The sequence below is a fragment of the Vulpes lagopus genome, chromosome 8, assembly GCF_018345385.1.
Source record: "Vulpes lagopus strain Blue_001 chromosome 8, ASM1834538v1, whole genome shotgun sequence".
Taxonomy (NCBI): domain Eukaryota; kingdom Metazoa; phylum Chordata; class Mammalia; order Carnivora; family Canidae; genus Vulpes; species Vulpes lagopus.
This window is the reverse complement of record NC_054831.1, coordinates 17,331,100-17,346,469: the sequence shown is the minus strand read 5'-3', so window position 1 is coordinate 17,346,469 and position 15,370 is coordinate 17,331,100. Positions and strand designations below refer to the sequence as shown.

General features: G+C 40.3%; 1 protein-coding gene and 1 pseudogene across 3 annotated transcripts in view; both read left to right on the top strand.

Annotated features, from left to right (window-relative positions):
• ENTPD4 (ectonucleoside triphosphate diphosphohydrolase 4) overlaps positions 1-15,370 on the top strand; it is a 35,899-nt gene that overhangs the window by 13,132 nt on the left and 7,397 nt on the right. Inside the window, exons 5-11 of one of the 3 annotated variants that reach the window (XM_041766755.1) lie at positions 2,104-2,254; positions 2,801-2,904; positions 7,808-7,867; positions 8,342-8,472; positions 8,579-8,653; positions 10,333-10,499; positions 13,850-14,174. In XM_041766755.1, coding sequence (XP_041622689.1) covers positions 2,104-2,254; positions 2,801-2,904; positions 7,808-7,867; positions 8,342-8,472; positions 8,579-8,653; positions 10,333-10,499; positions 13,850-14,174 — 1,013 coding nt within the window. Of the gene's footprint in view, positions 1-2,103; positions 2,255-2,800; positions 2,905-7,807; positions 7,868-8,341; positions 8,497-8,578; positions 8,654-10,332; positions 10,500-13,849; positions 14,175-15,370 lie in introns of all 3 variants that reach the window. The other 2 variants (XM_041766757.1, XM_041766756.1) reach the window with 2 other exon arrangements.
• LOC121496948 lies at positions 10,822-11,508 on the top strand (annotated as a pseudogene).

Genomic DNA, 15,370 nt, shown 5'->3' with positions numbered 1-15,370 from the left:
CTTGTAAAATATTAGAGAATGTTTATTAAAAAAAATCACTTATCTATTTCAAATATGTAAATGAAAAGGTGGTTCAGTTTTAATATGATAAAATACCTGTCCTCATAAAATTGTTCCTAATGACATAGACTACGGGCTCTTTGAGTCCTCCCCATTCTTCATTGAATAATTTAGGGCCCACTTCCTTCTTCAGAAAACCCTTAGCAAGTTGATTATTCTTTGATGCTTGGGCAGCTGGGCACTAGCATATTGCTCAGAAAATCCAGAACCTCTACCTCATTTCTCAGGTTAAAGAGAGGGAATTAATCTGAATCTCTCATGTAAGCATTATTTTGATATTAGAGTACATTTCCATGAACAAAAATTATTTTTTTCTAGAAGTCTTAGTGAATGACTTTGGATTTTTAGTTTTCTATTCCATTCCTTAAAAATTTTTTTTTTAATTTTTTTTTTTTATTTATTTATGATAGTCACAGAGAGATAGAGAGAGGCAGAGACACAGGCAGAGGGAGAAGCAGGCTCCATGCACCGGGAGCCCGACGTGGGATTCGATCCCGGGTCTCCAGGATCGCGCCCTGGGCCAAAGGCAGGCGCCAAACCACTGCGCCACCCAGGGATCCCCTTAAAAATTTTTTTAAAGATTTTATTTGTTCATGAGAGACAGAGGCAGAGACAGAAACAGGCTCCCTCTGGGGAGCCTCATGTGAGACTTGATCCCAGTATGGACCCCAGGATCACAACCTGAGCTGCTGAAGGCAGACGCTCAACCACTGAGCCATGCAGGTGCCCCCTCATTCCTTCAATTTTGATGTATTCAAAATGTAGAAACATTTTCAGGATTAAAGTCATGTTGATTAAATTAAAAATTCACCAGAAGATTGAAAAATAAAATTCTATAAAGCACATTGTATTTCATCTAGCTTCACATACCAGCTTCCATTAGTTATTAAATAAGATAAAATCTTTCATGCCTTGGAGTTGTCTTTTGGGACATCATCCCAAGGTATACACCAGAAACTCATTAAAATCAGGTTTAACATGGTTCTTTCTTATGCTACAGAAAGTATTTGAAATAGAAATTCAAGTACCTTTTTATAGCACTCCTCAGTCATGAAGCCGGGACTCTCATGTGTAGCATTTCAACAAAGCTCTAGAATAATTTCCTTACTTAATAGATTCTGGGTAGGTTGGGGTTTGGTGTCTATCAAAACAGTATTGTTTGTGGAGTAAAAAAAAAAAAATCTGGCTTTTGGTCCATTTTCTGCTGATTGCTCTGACAAATCACTTAACTTTCTGGATCCACAGTTTCCTAATCTGTGAAATGAGAAATGTTTGGACATCTAAAATGTGAAGTCCTGAAGACACCATTTGTGTGGGAATGGTCGAGGGATCACCAAGACTGGAGGGTAGGATATGTTGCATCAGACTGCCAGAAAGGAGGAAGAAAAATGAAATGTGAGAGGAACCAGGGAGAGGCGATTAATGACACTCAGAGCACATATTGGAGAGAGGATTTTATCCAGAATCCTAGCTTGGGTTGCTGGTTGGCTAGTGACGGTGGTCACTGATTGGCTAGTGATGGTGGTAAGAAGCAGTAAGAACAGATTTGCTGTGGAAGTTGAGCTCAGATTTGTATGTGTATATGTTGAGTTTGAGGGTTGGTGAGGACAAGTACATTGTCATGTCTAGTGGACAGTTACCACATACTGATCTGGAGTTTGGGAACAAGGCCTGGTAGCTGCTGATGAGATTTGGAGATCTGAGACACAAAGGTGGTGGCGGCAGTCATAGGAATGAGTGAGCTTGCCTGAGCAAAATGGGAACATGTTCTTGAAGGCAGGTGCATGTGCTCATGTGCAATTGATCCCAGTGTCTGACACGTAGTTGCTCAAATGGTTCTCATTTCTTTGGAGACCGAGAGCATAAGCCTGAACATTTAATACCACTACTGTTCAAAAAGACTGTGGAAGTTCTTGCTAAGAGGGATACAGGAAAAACTAGGAAAGTGTGGTTTGTAACTTGAATTTCTCTCAATTTAGCCATGTTGAAGAAACATAACTTATTAACTGTCTACTTGTTAATGGAAGTGTCCTTTTTCGATAGGCATTTCAGAATTTGCTACCTCTCCGGAGAAAGTCAGTGATTACATTTCTCCACTTTTGAGCTTTGCTGCAGAGCACATACCACGGGCAAAGCACAAAGAAACGCCTCTCTACATTCTCTGCACAGCTGGAATGAGAATCCTTCCTGAAAGGTGATCCTCCAGAGGGCAGGCCAGGCCTGGATGGCCGTGGTGGTGGTGGTGGTGGTGGTGGTGGTTTATTTCCCCCCCTTCCTCTTCCTGTCCCTTTTCCTTCTCCTCCTCCTCTTCTATTATTATCACCAAAAGGAAGACATTAAAAATTCTTTCTTCAAATTCAAGATAGTACCAAAACTATTCTCTTAGCCAAAACTCACCAAAATCTCTTAATGTATTTGTTTATTACTATAAATAATAAACTACAAAGTAAACAGTAAACTAGAAACTATAAAGTTGTCATAAAAAAACTCATTTTCTGTGTCATTAATTTAAGGATTGCGGTTGTAGTTATACATCTAGGAATCACAGAATTCACACAACTCATGAAATTCCTAAAATAAAGTTTTATTCAGTGAATTCCTTTGGTTTTGAAATTTACTGTTTTCGTATAGGATATACTGGAGCCATAGTTTTTGTTTTGTTTTATTTTGTATTTTCTTTTTTTAAAACAGAAAAATTTAGCACATATTTTGATATGCCAATTTTGGGGTTGTCTTACAGCCAGCAGAAAGCCATCCTGGAAGACCTTCTGACTGATATCCCCGTGCACTTTGACTTTCTATTTTCTGACTCTCATGCAGAAGTAATTTCAGGGAAACAAGAAGGTTGGTATATTGGTCTTCAACTTGAAATTTGGGAAGTTATTCCTTTAAAGCCCCCCCCCCCCCATTTTTCCCAGTGTATGCTTCACTAAATTACTTTTTGTATCTTAAAAATTAGGAAATCATAGCCTTGAAATATTATTTTTAAATAGCAAAATTAGTTTCTTATATGACTGGTCTTTATTATCCAAACATTAAGCCATTAAAAAAAATAGCTCAGTTTGTGTTTACCGTATTTAGGAAACATACATTGGATTAATTTTGATACAAAAGGTTTGTGTTCCTTGCCTAAGTTATATAGCTTCCTGGAATTATGATTACTGCATTATTGGAGTCTTCTGTTGATTTACTTACTATTCTTGACTTTGATACACTGAGAAAATATTATTTCTGTTTTCAAATAACTGATTCTACTTGAGAATGAAATGACAAGTCAGTGAGATATTATTTGGGGAATAGCTTGCTAGAAATGGTGACCAAAAGCATTTATTTCAAAGTCACCTATCATTTTAGCAGATACCCTCTCTGTGAAAATAAAAACTGGGTGAAATTTAGATACTGCCATTGAGTTATTTACAGACAAGGGAGGAACACAGCTGCCATATGAGGTAGAGTCTTTGGTGCCATAAGGAAGGAAAGGAAAAAGGATCATGGGAGTTTGAGCTTTTTTTTCTTGCTAGGGATGTCATGAAACAAGTGACATTTGAACTATGCCCCTAGGGATAGTTATAAGCATGCTGGAGCATGGCCAGGGTGGGGCTTTAAGAGAGCAGTAGGAAGTACCTTCTAAACAGGAAATGATTCAAGTCAGCATCAGTTAGAAAAGCTGTTCTATGGACAGAGGAACAAAAATATGTTAGTTTGAGCAAATTATAGCCCTTTTGAAAGGTGGTAGTAATGTGAAAAGTTGAACAGTCTTTGTGACGTTGGCAGCGTGAGTTGTTCCTTATTTGTCTCCCATTTGATTTAAACTAATAAAACACCCGTGACCCAGAAAAAAACACTCTAGATAGGGTACCCAACAGATCCATCCTCTCAAAATTGGTGGCTTGAACCTCAGAGGAAACTATGGAGCCAGGCAGGTGGTAGCCGGGGCAGCAGTAGTCCAACACAATTTTTCTAATGGAGGACTATTCTAATCTCTGGAAGGATGAAAGTTGTGAGTTAGGGATTTACCCAACAGCACATGCCAGGGCCTGCTGTTCTCTCTGAGATCACAGTGACTGAGAGGAGGGAAGGAAGAGGAGGACAGCACAGAGAACTGAAGGAATGTATTTCCTTCTGTCTGCCCCAGGATTTTGGCAAGAGGATCATCCATGGACCTCTGGGACCACCCCCATTTTGAAGATCCCCTACTAGGCTATGAGCACATTCAAAGCCCCAAGTACTAAGCACACACCTCCACCAACACTGTAGTCAGCCTTTTTTAAAATTAGTAACCTGTTGAACTATTAGAATCAAAGTAAAAAAGACTTACCTAAATAAGAAGGGTGTTCACTATTTGAAATGCAATAGAACACTTTTTATCAAACACTGAAAAATCAGGTTAATATGGCAATTTTCCAATAATAGAGCCCCAAAACATGGAATATTTAAATCTAACTGGTGAAGAATTCACAATAGCTATTATGAAGAAATTCAGTGAGCTATAAGAAAACTCAAGCAAATACAGTGATCTCAGCAATAAAATTAATGAACAGAAGGAGTACATTACCAAAGAGATTAAAATTCTAAAAATTCAAACATTTTGGAGCTGAAAAATTCAAGACATGAGATGAAGAAGCATTGGAAATAAAGCAGATGGAGAGAATAAGCAAGCTTGAGGATAGAAATATAGAAATATTTCCCATAGAAGAGGAGTGAGAACTAAGATTTTTAAAAAGTGAAGAAGCCCTCTGAGAACTATCAGACTCCATTAGAAGAACCAACATAAGATTAGAGGGTATCCCAGAAGGAGAAGAGAGCAAGGAGCAGAGTATTTAAAGAGCTCATAGAAAACTTCCAAATCCAGGGAAGGAATTGGATACATAAGTCTATAAAGCTGATGGACCACCTTTATCTCAGTGCAAAAAGACCATCTCTGAGACACATTACATTAAAATTGTCAAAAGTCAGTGATAAATTATTTTGAAGGAAGCAGGGGTTGAGGGAAAGATATTACCCTACAAAGCAAGTCTCATCAGGCAATCAGCAGATTTCTCAGCAGAAACTCTATAGGCGGGCAGCCCCGGTGGCTTAGCGGTTTAGCGCCGCCCAGGGCCTGATCCTGGAGACCTGGGATCGAGTCCCATGTCAGGCTCCCTGCGTGGAGCATGCTTCTCCCTCTGCCTGTGTCTCTCTCTCCCTCCCTCCCTCTGTGTGTGTGTGTGTCTCTAATAAATAAAAAATCTTGAAAAGAAAAGATACTTCTTCATTAAAAAAAAAAATAGAAACTCTATAGGCCAGGAGAGAGTGGAATGACATTTTAAAATATTGAAAAATACAAATTGCAAGTCGAGAATACTCTCTCTGGCAAAGATTCCCTTTGGATATAAAGGCAAAATAAAGGCTTTCCCAGACAAACAGAATGCAAGGGAGTTCACCACCTCCAGACAGCTTACAAGGAATGTTATAAGGAGCTTTCAAGCTGAAATGAAAAGATGAAGGTGCACAGAAGTCTGATTAAGGTGATAATAGAGTCAGAAAAACCAATTTTTTTATAATAATATATTGAAGTATAAGGTTAAAGGAGAAAGAGCATTAAAAATACCTCTAGCTACTGCGACTTGGTCACAGCATCACAGCATACAAAGATAATATGTGACATCAAAAATATAAAAGGATGGAAACTTTATAGGTGAACAAAGATAAATTGCTATCAGTAGACAAAAGACTTTTATCTATGAGCTGTTTTATGCAAACCTCATGGTAACCACAAAGCAAATATCAGAGTAGAGAGACACAAAACAAAGGGGAGACTAAGGAAATTGTGGGACTAAGGAAATTGTGGAAACCATGGAAAACCACAAACTTTAAAGATAGACATAAAGAGAAGGAAGAAAACAAGGGAGATAACAACCTAACCAGAAGGCAAAACACAAAATGACAGTGGTATATCCCCACATACCAGTAATCATCTTAATGTAAAGAGATTGAATTTACCAAGAATGGGAGAGAATTTTTGTAAGCTGTATATTGGATGGATGTTAATATCCAAAATATGTGAAGATCTCCTACAACTTAATAACAAAAAATTAACAATTTGATTAAAAACTAATGTGCCTGGGTAGCTTAGTTGGTTGAGTGTCAGACTCTTGGTTTCAGCTCATCATGATCTCAGGGTCGTGAGAGCCCCACATCAAGTCCGTGCTCAGCAGGAAATCTGCTTGAGATTCTCTTTCTCTTCCCTTTGCCCTCCCCCCCATGCCCACTGGCTCTCTCAAATAAATCTTTAAAAAGAAAACTAAACTAAATAGACCTTTTCCAGATAGGATATCAAAAAGGCCAATAGTACATGAAAAGATGCTCAGCATCACTAATCATTAACGAAATGCAAGTCAAAACCACAGTGAGATTTCATCTCATACCTGTTAGAATGGCTGTCATCAAGAAGACAAGATAGCAGGTGCTGGCAAGAATGTGGTGAAAGGGTAACTCTTAACGTGTTGTAGGTGGGAGTGTAAATTGTACAGGCACTATGGTAAACAATGTGGAAGTTCCTCAAAAATTCGGAACTAGGTGTACCATATAGTCCAGTCGTTCCACTTCTGGGTATGTACCCAAATAAAACAAAAACAGGATTTCATCACAATGTCTGCGGTCCCATGTTTACTTTACCATAGCTTTAGTTACAAGAGCTGAGACATAGAAACAACCCAAATGCCCATTAGTGGATTAATTGTTAAAAAAAGATCAGATGCATACATACCATGGAATATTATTCAGCCATGAGAAAGGAGGATATCCTGCTATTTGTGACAAAATGGGTGAACCTTAAGCACATAAGTGAGATAAGTCAGAAAGAAAGTACCATTTGATATCACTTATTTGTGGAATCTGAAAAAGTCAAACCTATAAAAAAAAATAGTAAAATGGTGGCTACCAGGGAATTGGGGTGTGTGTGATAAGATTGATGATGTTTAAGGGTACAAACTTATAACTAGTAATAAATAAGCCTCCTGCCTAAAGTCAAGTTCATGGTAGAATTCTACTGGGCAGTATAATTAGTATAGATAGTAATATTGTACTGTAACTGTGATGTGACAAGTATCAGTATAAGGGCACCTTAAATCACAGGTGTAACACACTATACACCTTAAATATGCACAATGTTACATGTCCGATTTATTCAATAAAAACAAAAATTTGGAGAGGTCTTGAATTGTCAGGCGGTGGAGTTTGGCCTTGTTCTACAGGTCAGTCCAGTCGCAGAGAATAGCGTGCGTTGGAGTGAAGGAGGTGGGCAAGATCAACTAGGTCTCTGTGACAGCTTAAATCAAGGTGTAAGACGTGAAGTGGGTAGAGACTGGATAGAGCAAGTGTAAAAGGGGAATGAGGCTTGGCTACTGAGTGAAAAATGAGAGACGAAGGAACTGGAAGAGTTGGAGTTTTGTTTTTTCAACCTTGCAGGTGGTAGGTTTAACTTCATAAAGCAAAATTACTCCATTATTTCAGAACTGTCTGAAACAAAAACTAGCATCGGGGGAATCTTGTTTTTAGCTATGTAAGTGACAGGAAACTGAATTTTAAGGAGTTCTAGGAAAGCCACTAGAAAAACAATATATCGGAGGGATTTGTTATTTCCGATAATGTTTTTGCACATTGTCAGGGAGTAAAGTAAATGAGTTGTTTGCATGTACTGCATCAATAAGAGTTGTACAGAGTATCTTAAGACTTTATTCTTCTCCCCCCTATGAAATGTCTATAGGTGTATATGCTTGGATTGGCATTAATTTTGTCCTTGGACGATTCGAGCATATTGAAGATGGTAAGTATCATGTTTCCAACCGATATTTTTGACTGGAAATAATAACTGTTCTGTCTAATCCCAAAGGACAAAAAAGGAGCTAAGTTTTGGTTTTGTTTTTTAAGATTTTATTTATTTGAGAGAGAGAGAGCATGACTGGGGGGCAGAAGCAGAGGGAGAAGCAGGCTCCCTACTGAGCAGGGAGCCCAATGTGGGGCACCATCCCAGGGCCCTGAGATCATGACCTGCGCTGAAGGCAGATGCTTAACTGACTGAGCCAGCCAGGGACCCCAGGAGCTACGTTTTGTGACATAGCTAAGTGTGTAGCGTAGAGAAAGGAGCTGCTCTTTCCCACCATGAACTTGACTTTAGGCAGGAGGACTAAGCTGAGTTGGGCCTAGGTGGGCTTGAAAGTACCATGAAAACAAGACTCTTCAGAAGATCCGCATTTTCTGGATTGGTTCTGTTCCAATGGATGTTTCTTGTTCTTCCCAGATGAGGAGGCAGTTGTGGAGGTTAACATTCCTGGTAGCGAAAGCAGGGAAGCTATCCTCCGTAAAAGGACAGCCGGTATTCTGGACATGGGAGGCGTGTCAACTCAGATAGCGTACGAAGTTCCCAAAACTGTAAGCTTTGCCTCCTCACAGCAGGTTACTATCCGTGCAAATTTTCTTCCATTTGGTTTGGTTTTCCTTTAACATGTCTCCATCCATTTTTGTTTTGTTTTCTGAGTCTGAACACATCTTTACTGTGCTTGCTGAGGCCCCAGCTTCCCAACCCAGGAGAACGGAGTCAGGAGGAAGCCACGTAAACCTCCGCTAAGCCGTTTGTGTTTGTTCATTGAAGTCAGCTGGTTTGTTTTTTGAACTGAGAGTTTCTGTGTGGTATAAATGTCAGTCACATGCTCGAATTTTTGTTTGTATTTTCTCTTCAGTCACTTCTCACCAGATATTGTAATACTTAATGTAATGGCATCGTATTTCTTAAGTTATAGTTAGGGAAGGTACTGGGTTTTTTTAAGGCTCAGACAGCTTTTGACTTTTCTGGAAAGGTTTGAGGTTTGTATGCACTGCTTGCATATTTCTGAACTTGACTTTTCTCTGTTTTCTCCATGCCCTTCGGGGCTCCCTGTCACTGCCTGTGGTTTCCCAGTAGGCCGGGCAGCCTTGTAAGCACCAGAAAGGTTTCCAGATGCATTCCTGAATTGCTGCAAGTCTTTATGACTCTTTTTCCCATCTAGCTGTAAATTACTATCAAAGCCTGATTTCCTACACTTTTCCCTAGCATGGTATAGTGGTTAAAAAAGTCTGGGCTCCATCATCACGCTGGCCCCACTAGCTATGTGACCTTACACACATCACTTAACTTCTTTGAGGTAGGTTCTTCATCTATAAATGTGAATGCAAGTACCTTTCACACAGAGTTTTTAAAAGGCTGAAATGAAATAGTGCATATAATGTATCTGATGTACTGCCAGCCACCTAGTGTTCACTCACTAAATGTTATTGGCATATTTATTAAGTGCTTTACAAAAATGCTTGTAAGTTAAATGCTTTATGTGTCCTGCATCTCATCCAGACGTGGTTCTAGAAACTATTATACTCTTTGTTAAAAGTCATGTTTTCGCCCTCAAGTCAAAGTAAAAAATACATAGAAAGTGAGTTTAGAAAAGAATACTGAAAAATGAGAGTTAAAAATTTTCCATGGTGCATCATCCAAAAAAGAAAAAAATCATTGTTAGCGTTTTGGTATATTTCTTTTCATTCATTTTTTTCCCCTACTTACAGTTTTTTTTAAATATGTTTGTTGTAATCTTACTGTTTATATAATTTTGTGTCCCTTGTTTAACAATGCATAAGCATGTTCCTCCATAAACTAATGATTACCATAATTAACTAAAAACTCCTTGGAGTTGTAGATTTTTTTTAATCTTTTTAAAACATTTTTTTAAGATTTTATTTATTTGAGAGAGCATGTGAGCAAGGGGGAGGGGCAGAGGGAGAAGCAGACTCCCCACTGAGCAGGGAGCCTGAAGTGGGGCTTGATCCCAGGACCCTGATATCATGACCTGACCTGAATGCAGCCACTCAGGCATCCTGGAGTTACAGATTTAGATGACACCCAGTTTCTTCTCTCATAGAACACAGAAGTCATCTTTGTGTATAGAGACTTTTCGATGTTTAGAATTATTTCTAAAGCATAGGCTTCCACCAGTAGGTTTACTAGACTGGAGGATGTGAACTATTTTGCTAACTTCCCTTTACAAAAAGTAGTAGTATCACAGATGTGCAGCCCATCTGGAATTTTTTAAGTCACAACTGTGCTGTTGAATTCAGAGGGATGTTTTGAAGGGTCCTTGGGAAATGCAGAAGCAGAAATTTTTGCTGCTTTTGGATGAGAATCATTTTAGATCATTCTTTTTCACAGAAGGTAATTGTTTTTGTATTGCTTAAAATACTAAAGTTTTTTTATCCTTGCATATGCAGGAAGAAGTAGCTAAGAACTTGTTAGCTGAATTTAACTTGGGATGTGATGTTCACCAAACTGAGCATGTATACCGAGTCTATGTGGCCACATTTCTTGGGTTTGGTGGCAATGCTGCTCGACAGAGATATGAAGACCGAATATTTGCCAGCACAGTTCAAAAGAACAGGTAAAGCACCTTCCACTTCTCAGCATTTGCTTTCAGACCTAGGTCTTTCCTCATAGAAAACCTCTCAGGGCAAAGCAGGGAAACCTCAAGCAGCAGAAATACATCAGCATTGTCAGCTTTGACTCCCCTGCCAGTTGAGAAATGAAAGGACACCACGATTCTACCTTTGTTCCTCAATTCTTTTCAGGTTCTGAAGGCAGATCTCTGTCTCTCTCTCTCTCTCAGACCCACACCTCCCTGGATTAGAAATTTCACTGTTAGCATATTGAAATAATTTTGAGCCCTGGGTGGTGTATTTCACATTGCAGAGTCCTGGGGAAAATCAGCACGCAGGCTACTGCACATGTCCTGGAGGCCTGCGGTAAGTGATGATCGAATTATTGATGATTGAAGTGAATTATGTGATATTCTGGTGGTGGTCTGGAAAACCAGCCTATACAGTTATTTATTGGATAAGACCATAGAGAAAAAAGTTATTCAAGAGAAAGAGGATCTAGAAGTCTAAGTTAGTGATTTCAAACATTTTTAGCAGTGAAACTTTTAAAAATGAGTCTCTGGGGAGCCCAAAATGGCGACCAACTGCTGCCAGCATTTCCTTGAGCTCTGTGAGGACTTGCCGGTGGACGAGAACAGGGCCGAGACTTTTGTGCTTACCTGCAGCACCAGGTAGCACAGGCCCTTCAGGAGGGAGAGAACACCCAGATTGCAGAGCATGAGGCCTGTGGTCAGATGTATGAGAGCTTAGCCATGACTCCATTCAAACTATTACAAACACCAATATTCTTGCCCCAGAGATATGAGCTTCAGCAGCCTGTCCATGGAAGAGTATAAGCTGATCCTGTGCACAGGCACCCTGGAAGAGTTTAAGGAAACAAATAAAGATATATGGAAGACAGTGCAGGAGAAGTTTGCCCCCAGGAATCCCAAGGAGAAGCAGAGGGCCGGGGCTCAGTCTTTATCTCACCCATGCACCAAGTCATGGAGTTTTGTACCTTGCCATCATAAATAAAACTGCCCTGATTTACCTGCCTAAAAAATAAAAATGAGTTTATAAAAGAATTCTGGTATAGAAAGCATATAGAACAAATAAAAGCAATACTTTAATCAATTTTAATTTGTAAGTTTAAGTATATAGGAATTATTTATTTAAAATTGGTCCATAAGTAAAGCAGAGCTGTTGGATGAATAAAAATATCTGAAATCTAGGGTTATATAAAAAATGCCAATTAATAGAGATAAATGGTAGTATGTGGTTCCTAGATCAATTTAATCTTAACAAACCTTTGGAGGCCTGACCTTTAAGAAAGACCAGGTCAGAGCCATTTTGTACCACATTTCCCAGAAATTCACATATGTGAATAGGAAAAGCAATAAAAACTTACTCTTTTCTGCTCCAGACATTAATTGAACGGTGTTAAGAGATTGGTAGTCCCAAAGTTTCTTTTAAACGTGGTATATTATATAGGACATTCTGGTATAGTTATTTTTTATAATAGTCTTATTAAATAGAAATATTTTGTAAGTGATGTTTGAATTAGAACTTTGGAGAAAACCAGCAATGCTAATTTTTAATAATAGGTTTTAATGTCAAGAAGCTTGTATAATGGACAGTTGTGTGGTCCTTCTTAAGATGTGGGACAACTAAAAACAGTGTTGAAGTACATTTGACAAGTCTTGGACTTTTTTTTTTTTTTTTTCTTTTTTAAGATTTTATTTACAGGGCATCCTGGGTGGCTTAGCGGTTTAGCACCGCCTTCAGCCCAGGGCCTGCCTGATCCTGGAGACCTGGGATCGAGTCCCATGTCAGGCTCCCTGCATGGAACCTGCTTCTCCCTCTGCCTGTGGCTCTGCCTCTCTCTCTCTCTCTCTCTGTCTCTCATGAATAAATAAATAAAATCTTAAAAAAAAAAAAAAAAAAAAGTCACTTAACTGATTGAGTCACCCAGACATCTTATCTTGGACTTTCAATAGTAATTATACACATTATGGGGATCCCTGGGTAGCTCAGCGGGTTAGCGCCTGCCTTTGGCCCAGGGCGCAATCCTGAAGTCCCGGGATCGAGTTCTGCGTCGGGCTCTCGGCATAGAGCCTGCTTCTCCCTCCTCCTGTGTCTCTGCCTCCCTCTCTCTCTCTCTCTCTTTCTCTATCATAAATAAATAAATCTTTAAAAAAATAATAATAATTATACACATTAGTCATCACTTTTTACATATGTCATAAATTGAGCTTTGAAATGCATAGTTATCTCTTTGCTATAAGTAGCAATTGAGTTTTAAGAATAATTTTTTTAAAGATTTTATTTATTTGATGGCACAAGCAGGGAGAGCCGGAGAGGGAGAAGCAGGGAGCCCAACGTGGGGCTCAATTCCCGGGACCCTGGGATCGTGATCTGAGCCAAGGCAGACACTTAACTGACTGAGCCACCGAGGCACCCCAAAAATTGTTTTTAATTAATGGCAAAGACCTTAGTTTATTACATTCAAGTGCATGTTTAGTTACCCTGATCTTAGGAATAAACAACTTGTCAATTGAGTGACTGATACTAATATTTAAACACTTTTTAGACCAGGGATCAATAGTGGGTTAATTTTTAAAAATTAGTTGAAACAGAGATTCAAAAATAGAATCAAATGGCAGGCATTTTGTTTTATGTTTTCATTTGCCAGTCTTTTGCTCTGGACTCTGATGTCTTTTCTTAGACTACACCTGTCATATCTCTGGCATGCACTGCACCTGCTCATCTCAGTGTCATTTTGGCTCTTTAATGACTACAAAGGGCTTAACAAACATTTGTAAAGCAGTTTGATACCAGTTCTAGGTTTTCCCAATTTTTTTAAACCTACTAAATTTGACAGTAGTTTTCAGGCAACTTGCCTCTATCTAAAGCATCTAGCCTGGCTTGGGCAGGGCCAGTTACTTCTTTCCACAGTCACATTTCATCTCTATAATGAAACCCACAAGCTCTAGTGGCAGAACAGGATTGGAAAGGACAGTTGGTGGGCATTCAGTTGCGGTGAACTTGAAACCAAGAGGAACTTAGGAACCATAAACTCACTCAGGCTGAGCGCACCAGACCACATGGCAGGGTACAGAAAGCACTGGTAGTCTGCCCAGGTAGCTGTCTCACTGGACCCCATTACAGTGTCTGCTGTACACACATGTGGATGGATGGAAATCTTCAAGAGGGGCTCAAGAACCTGTTTCCCTAACTTCATCATCCCAGAACCCTTTTGTTTTCCCACAGAATACCTTGCATGGTTCACAGAATGTCTTGAGAAACACTGACTTGCAGCTACTTTTTCAGAACAATTTTCTGTCAGTCTCAAATCAAGTTTCTCTTTGTTTTGTAGGCTCCTGGGGAAACAGACTGGTCTGGCTCCTGATACTCCATTCTTGGACCCCTGCCTACCCCTAGACATCAAAGATGAAATCCAACAAAACGGACAGACCATGTACCTCCGGGGAACAGGAGATTTTGACCTGTGTCGAGAGACCATCCAGCCTTTCATGAATAAAACGAATGAGACACAGACCTCTCTCAACGGGGTCTACCAGCCCCCGATTCACTTCCAGAACAGTGAATTCTATGGCTTTTCGGAGTTCTACTATTGCACTGAGGATGTGTTACGAATGGGTGGGGACTACAATGCTGCTACTTTTACTAAAGCTGCAAAGGTAACCTTCAAACAAACCCTCTTCTCTCCTGCATGCTTTTGAGAGACTGGTGTAGATAGTGGCACCTTATGTCCCTCCTGCATATTTAGAAGCCCAGCTCAAGAGAAGGGGGAGGTGGAGGGTGGAGGGGTGTAGTATAGCCTGTTGGGGATCCTGTTCCCTTGGTGAGCAGGAGACATAGTCCCAGCAGGAGTCAGAAGTCCACGGTGAGCTGACTTTTGCCACCACTGCATGAGCCACTCTGATCATCAGTGGCTTCTAGATGACAGACTTGAATACTTCTGGGTAATAACGTAGCCACTATCTGGCCATACTCCTGGCAGCCTTCCTGTCCCTCAGTTCTCTTGTTGGCCACTGCCTTTCTGATAGTTTCTTAGGCTCTTTCAGCGGTTCCCCTCCTTTACACCCCTTAAACCTTGGTGATCCTAGACTTCCACCCTTGGCACTTGTATCTTCAGGCTTTTGGATGGTCTCATCCATGCTCATGGTTCACTGGTACTGCCTGTCAAAAGAGGCTCCAGTCCTGACCCTGCCTACTAGATATCATGACCCAAAACAAACGCACCATTTTCTCTCTATTCCCCTCATTCTGTGATATTGTCTGGGTTAATGGCATCCCTTGACCATCCAGTCCACCTCCCAAAACTCAGAAGTTCTAGACTTCCTCCTGCCATTCATTCCCTCCTCGCTGTACAGCCCCTATAATCAGTCAGCAAACTCATTATTTTACGGATAATCATTTCTCAAAGCCCCTCCTACTTTTTGTCGTGCTCTCACTGCTCTCGTGAGGCCTGCATCTGTCACCTGTGCTACTGCAGGATCTTCCCAGTTGGGAAGATCTTCTTGCCTCTGGTTCCCTCCATTGTTCATCCCTCATGCCACTCCCAGAGAGTTCTGTCTGAAACACGAGTGCCATCTCCTCTCCTGTTTACAGTCTTCAGCGGCTTCCTTTTGTATCAGGATAAATCGCAAATGCCTTAGCATGTCCCTAGTCTCCCGGGAGCCTCGTCTCCCTGCCTAGCACATCCTTATGATAATCACAGCGAGCATCTCTTCTTTTCCTCGGTACCCAGGCTGCTTCCATCTTGTCTTCACGGTGTCTCCTCTGTCCTGAAGGTCTGTCCTCCCCTCTCACCCCAGACCAGGTGCTGTTCTGTGTTGCCTCTTGCACTTTCACCATCTCTCAGAGCCTCAGT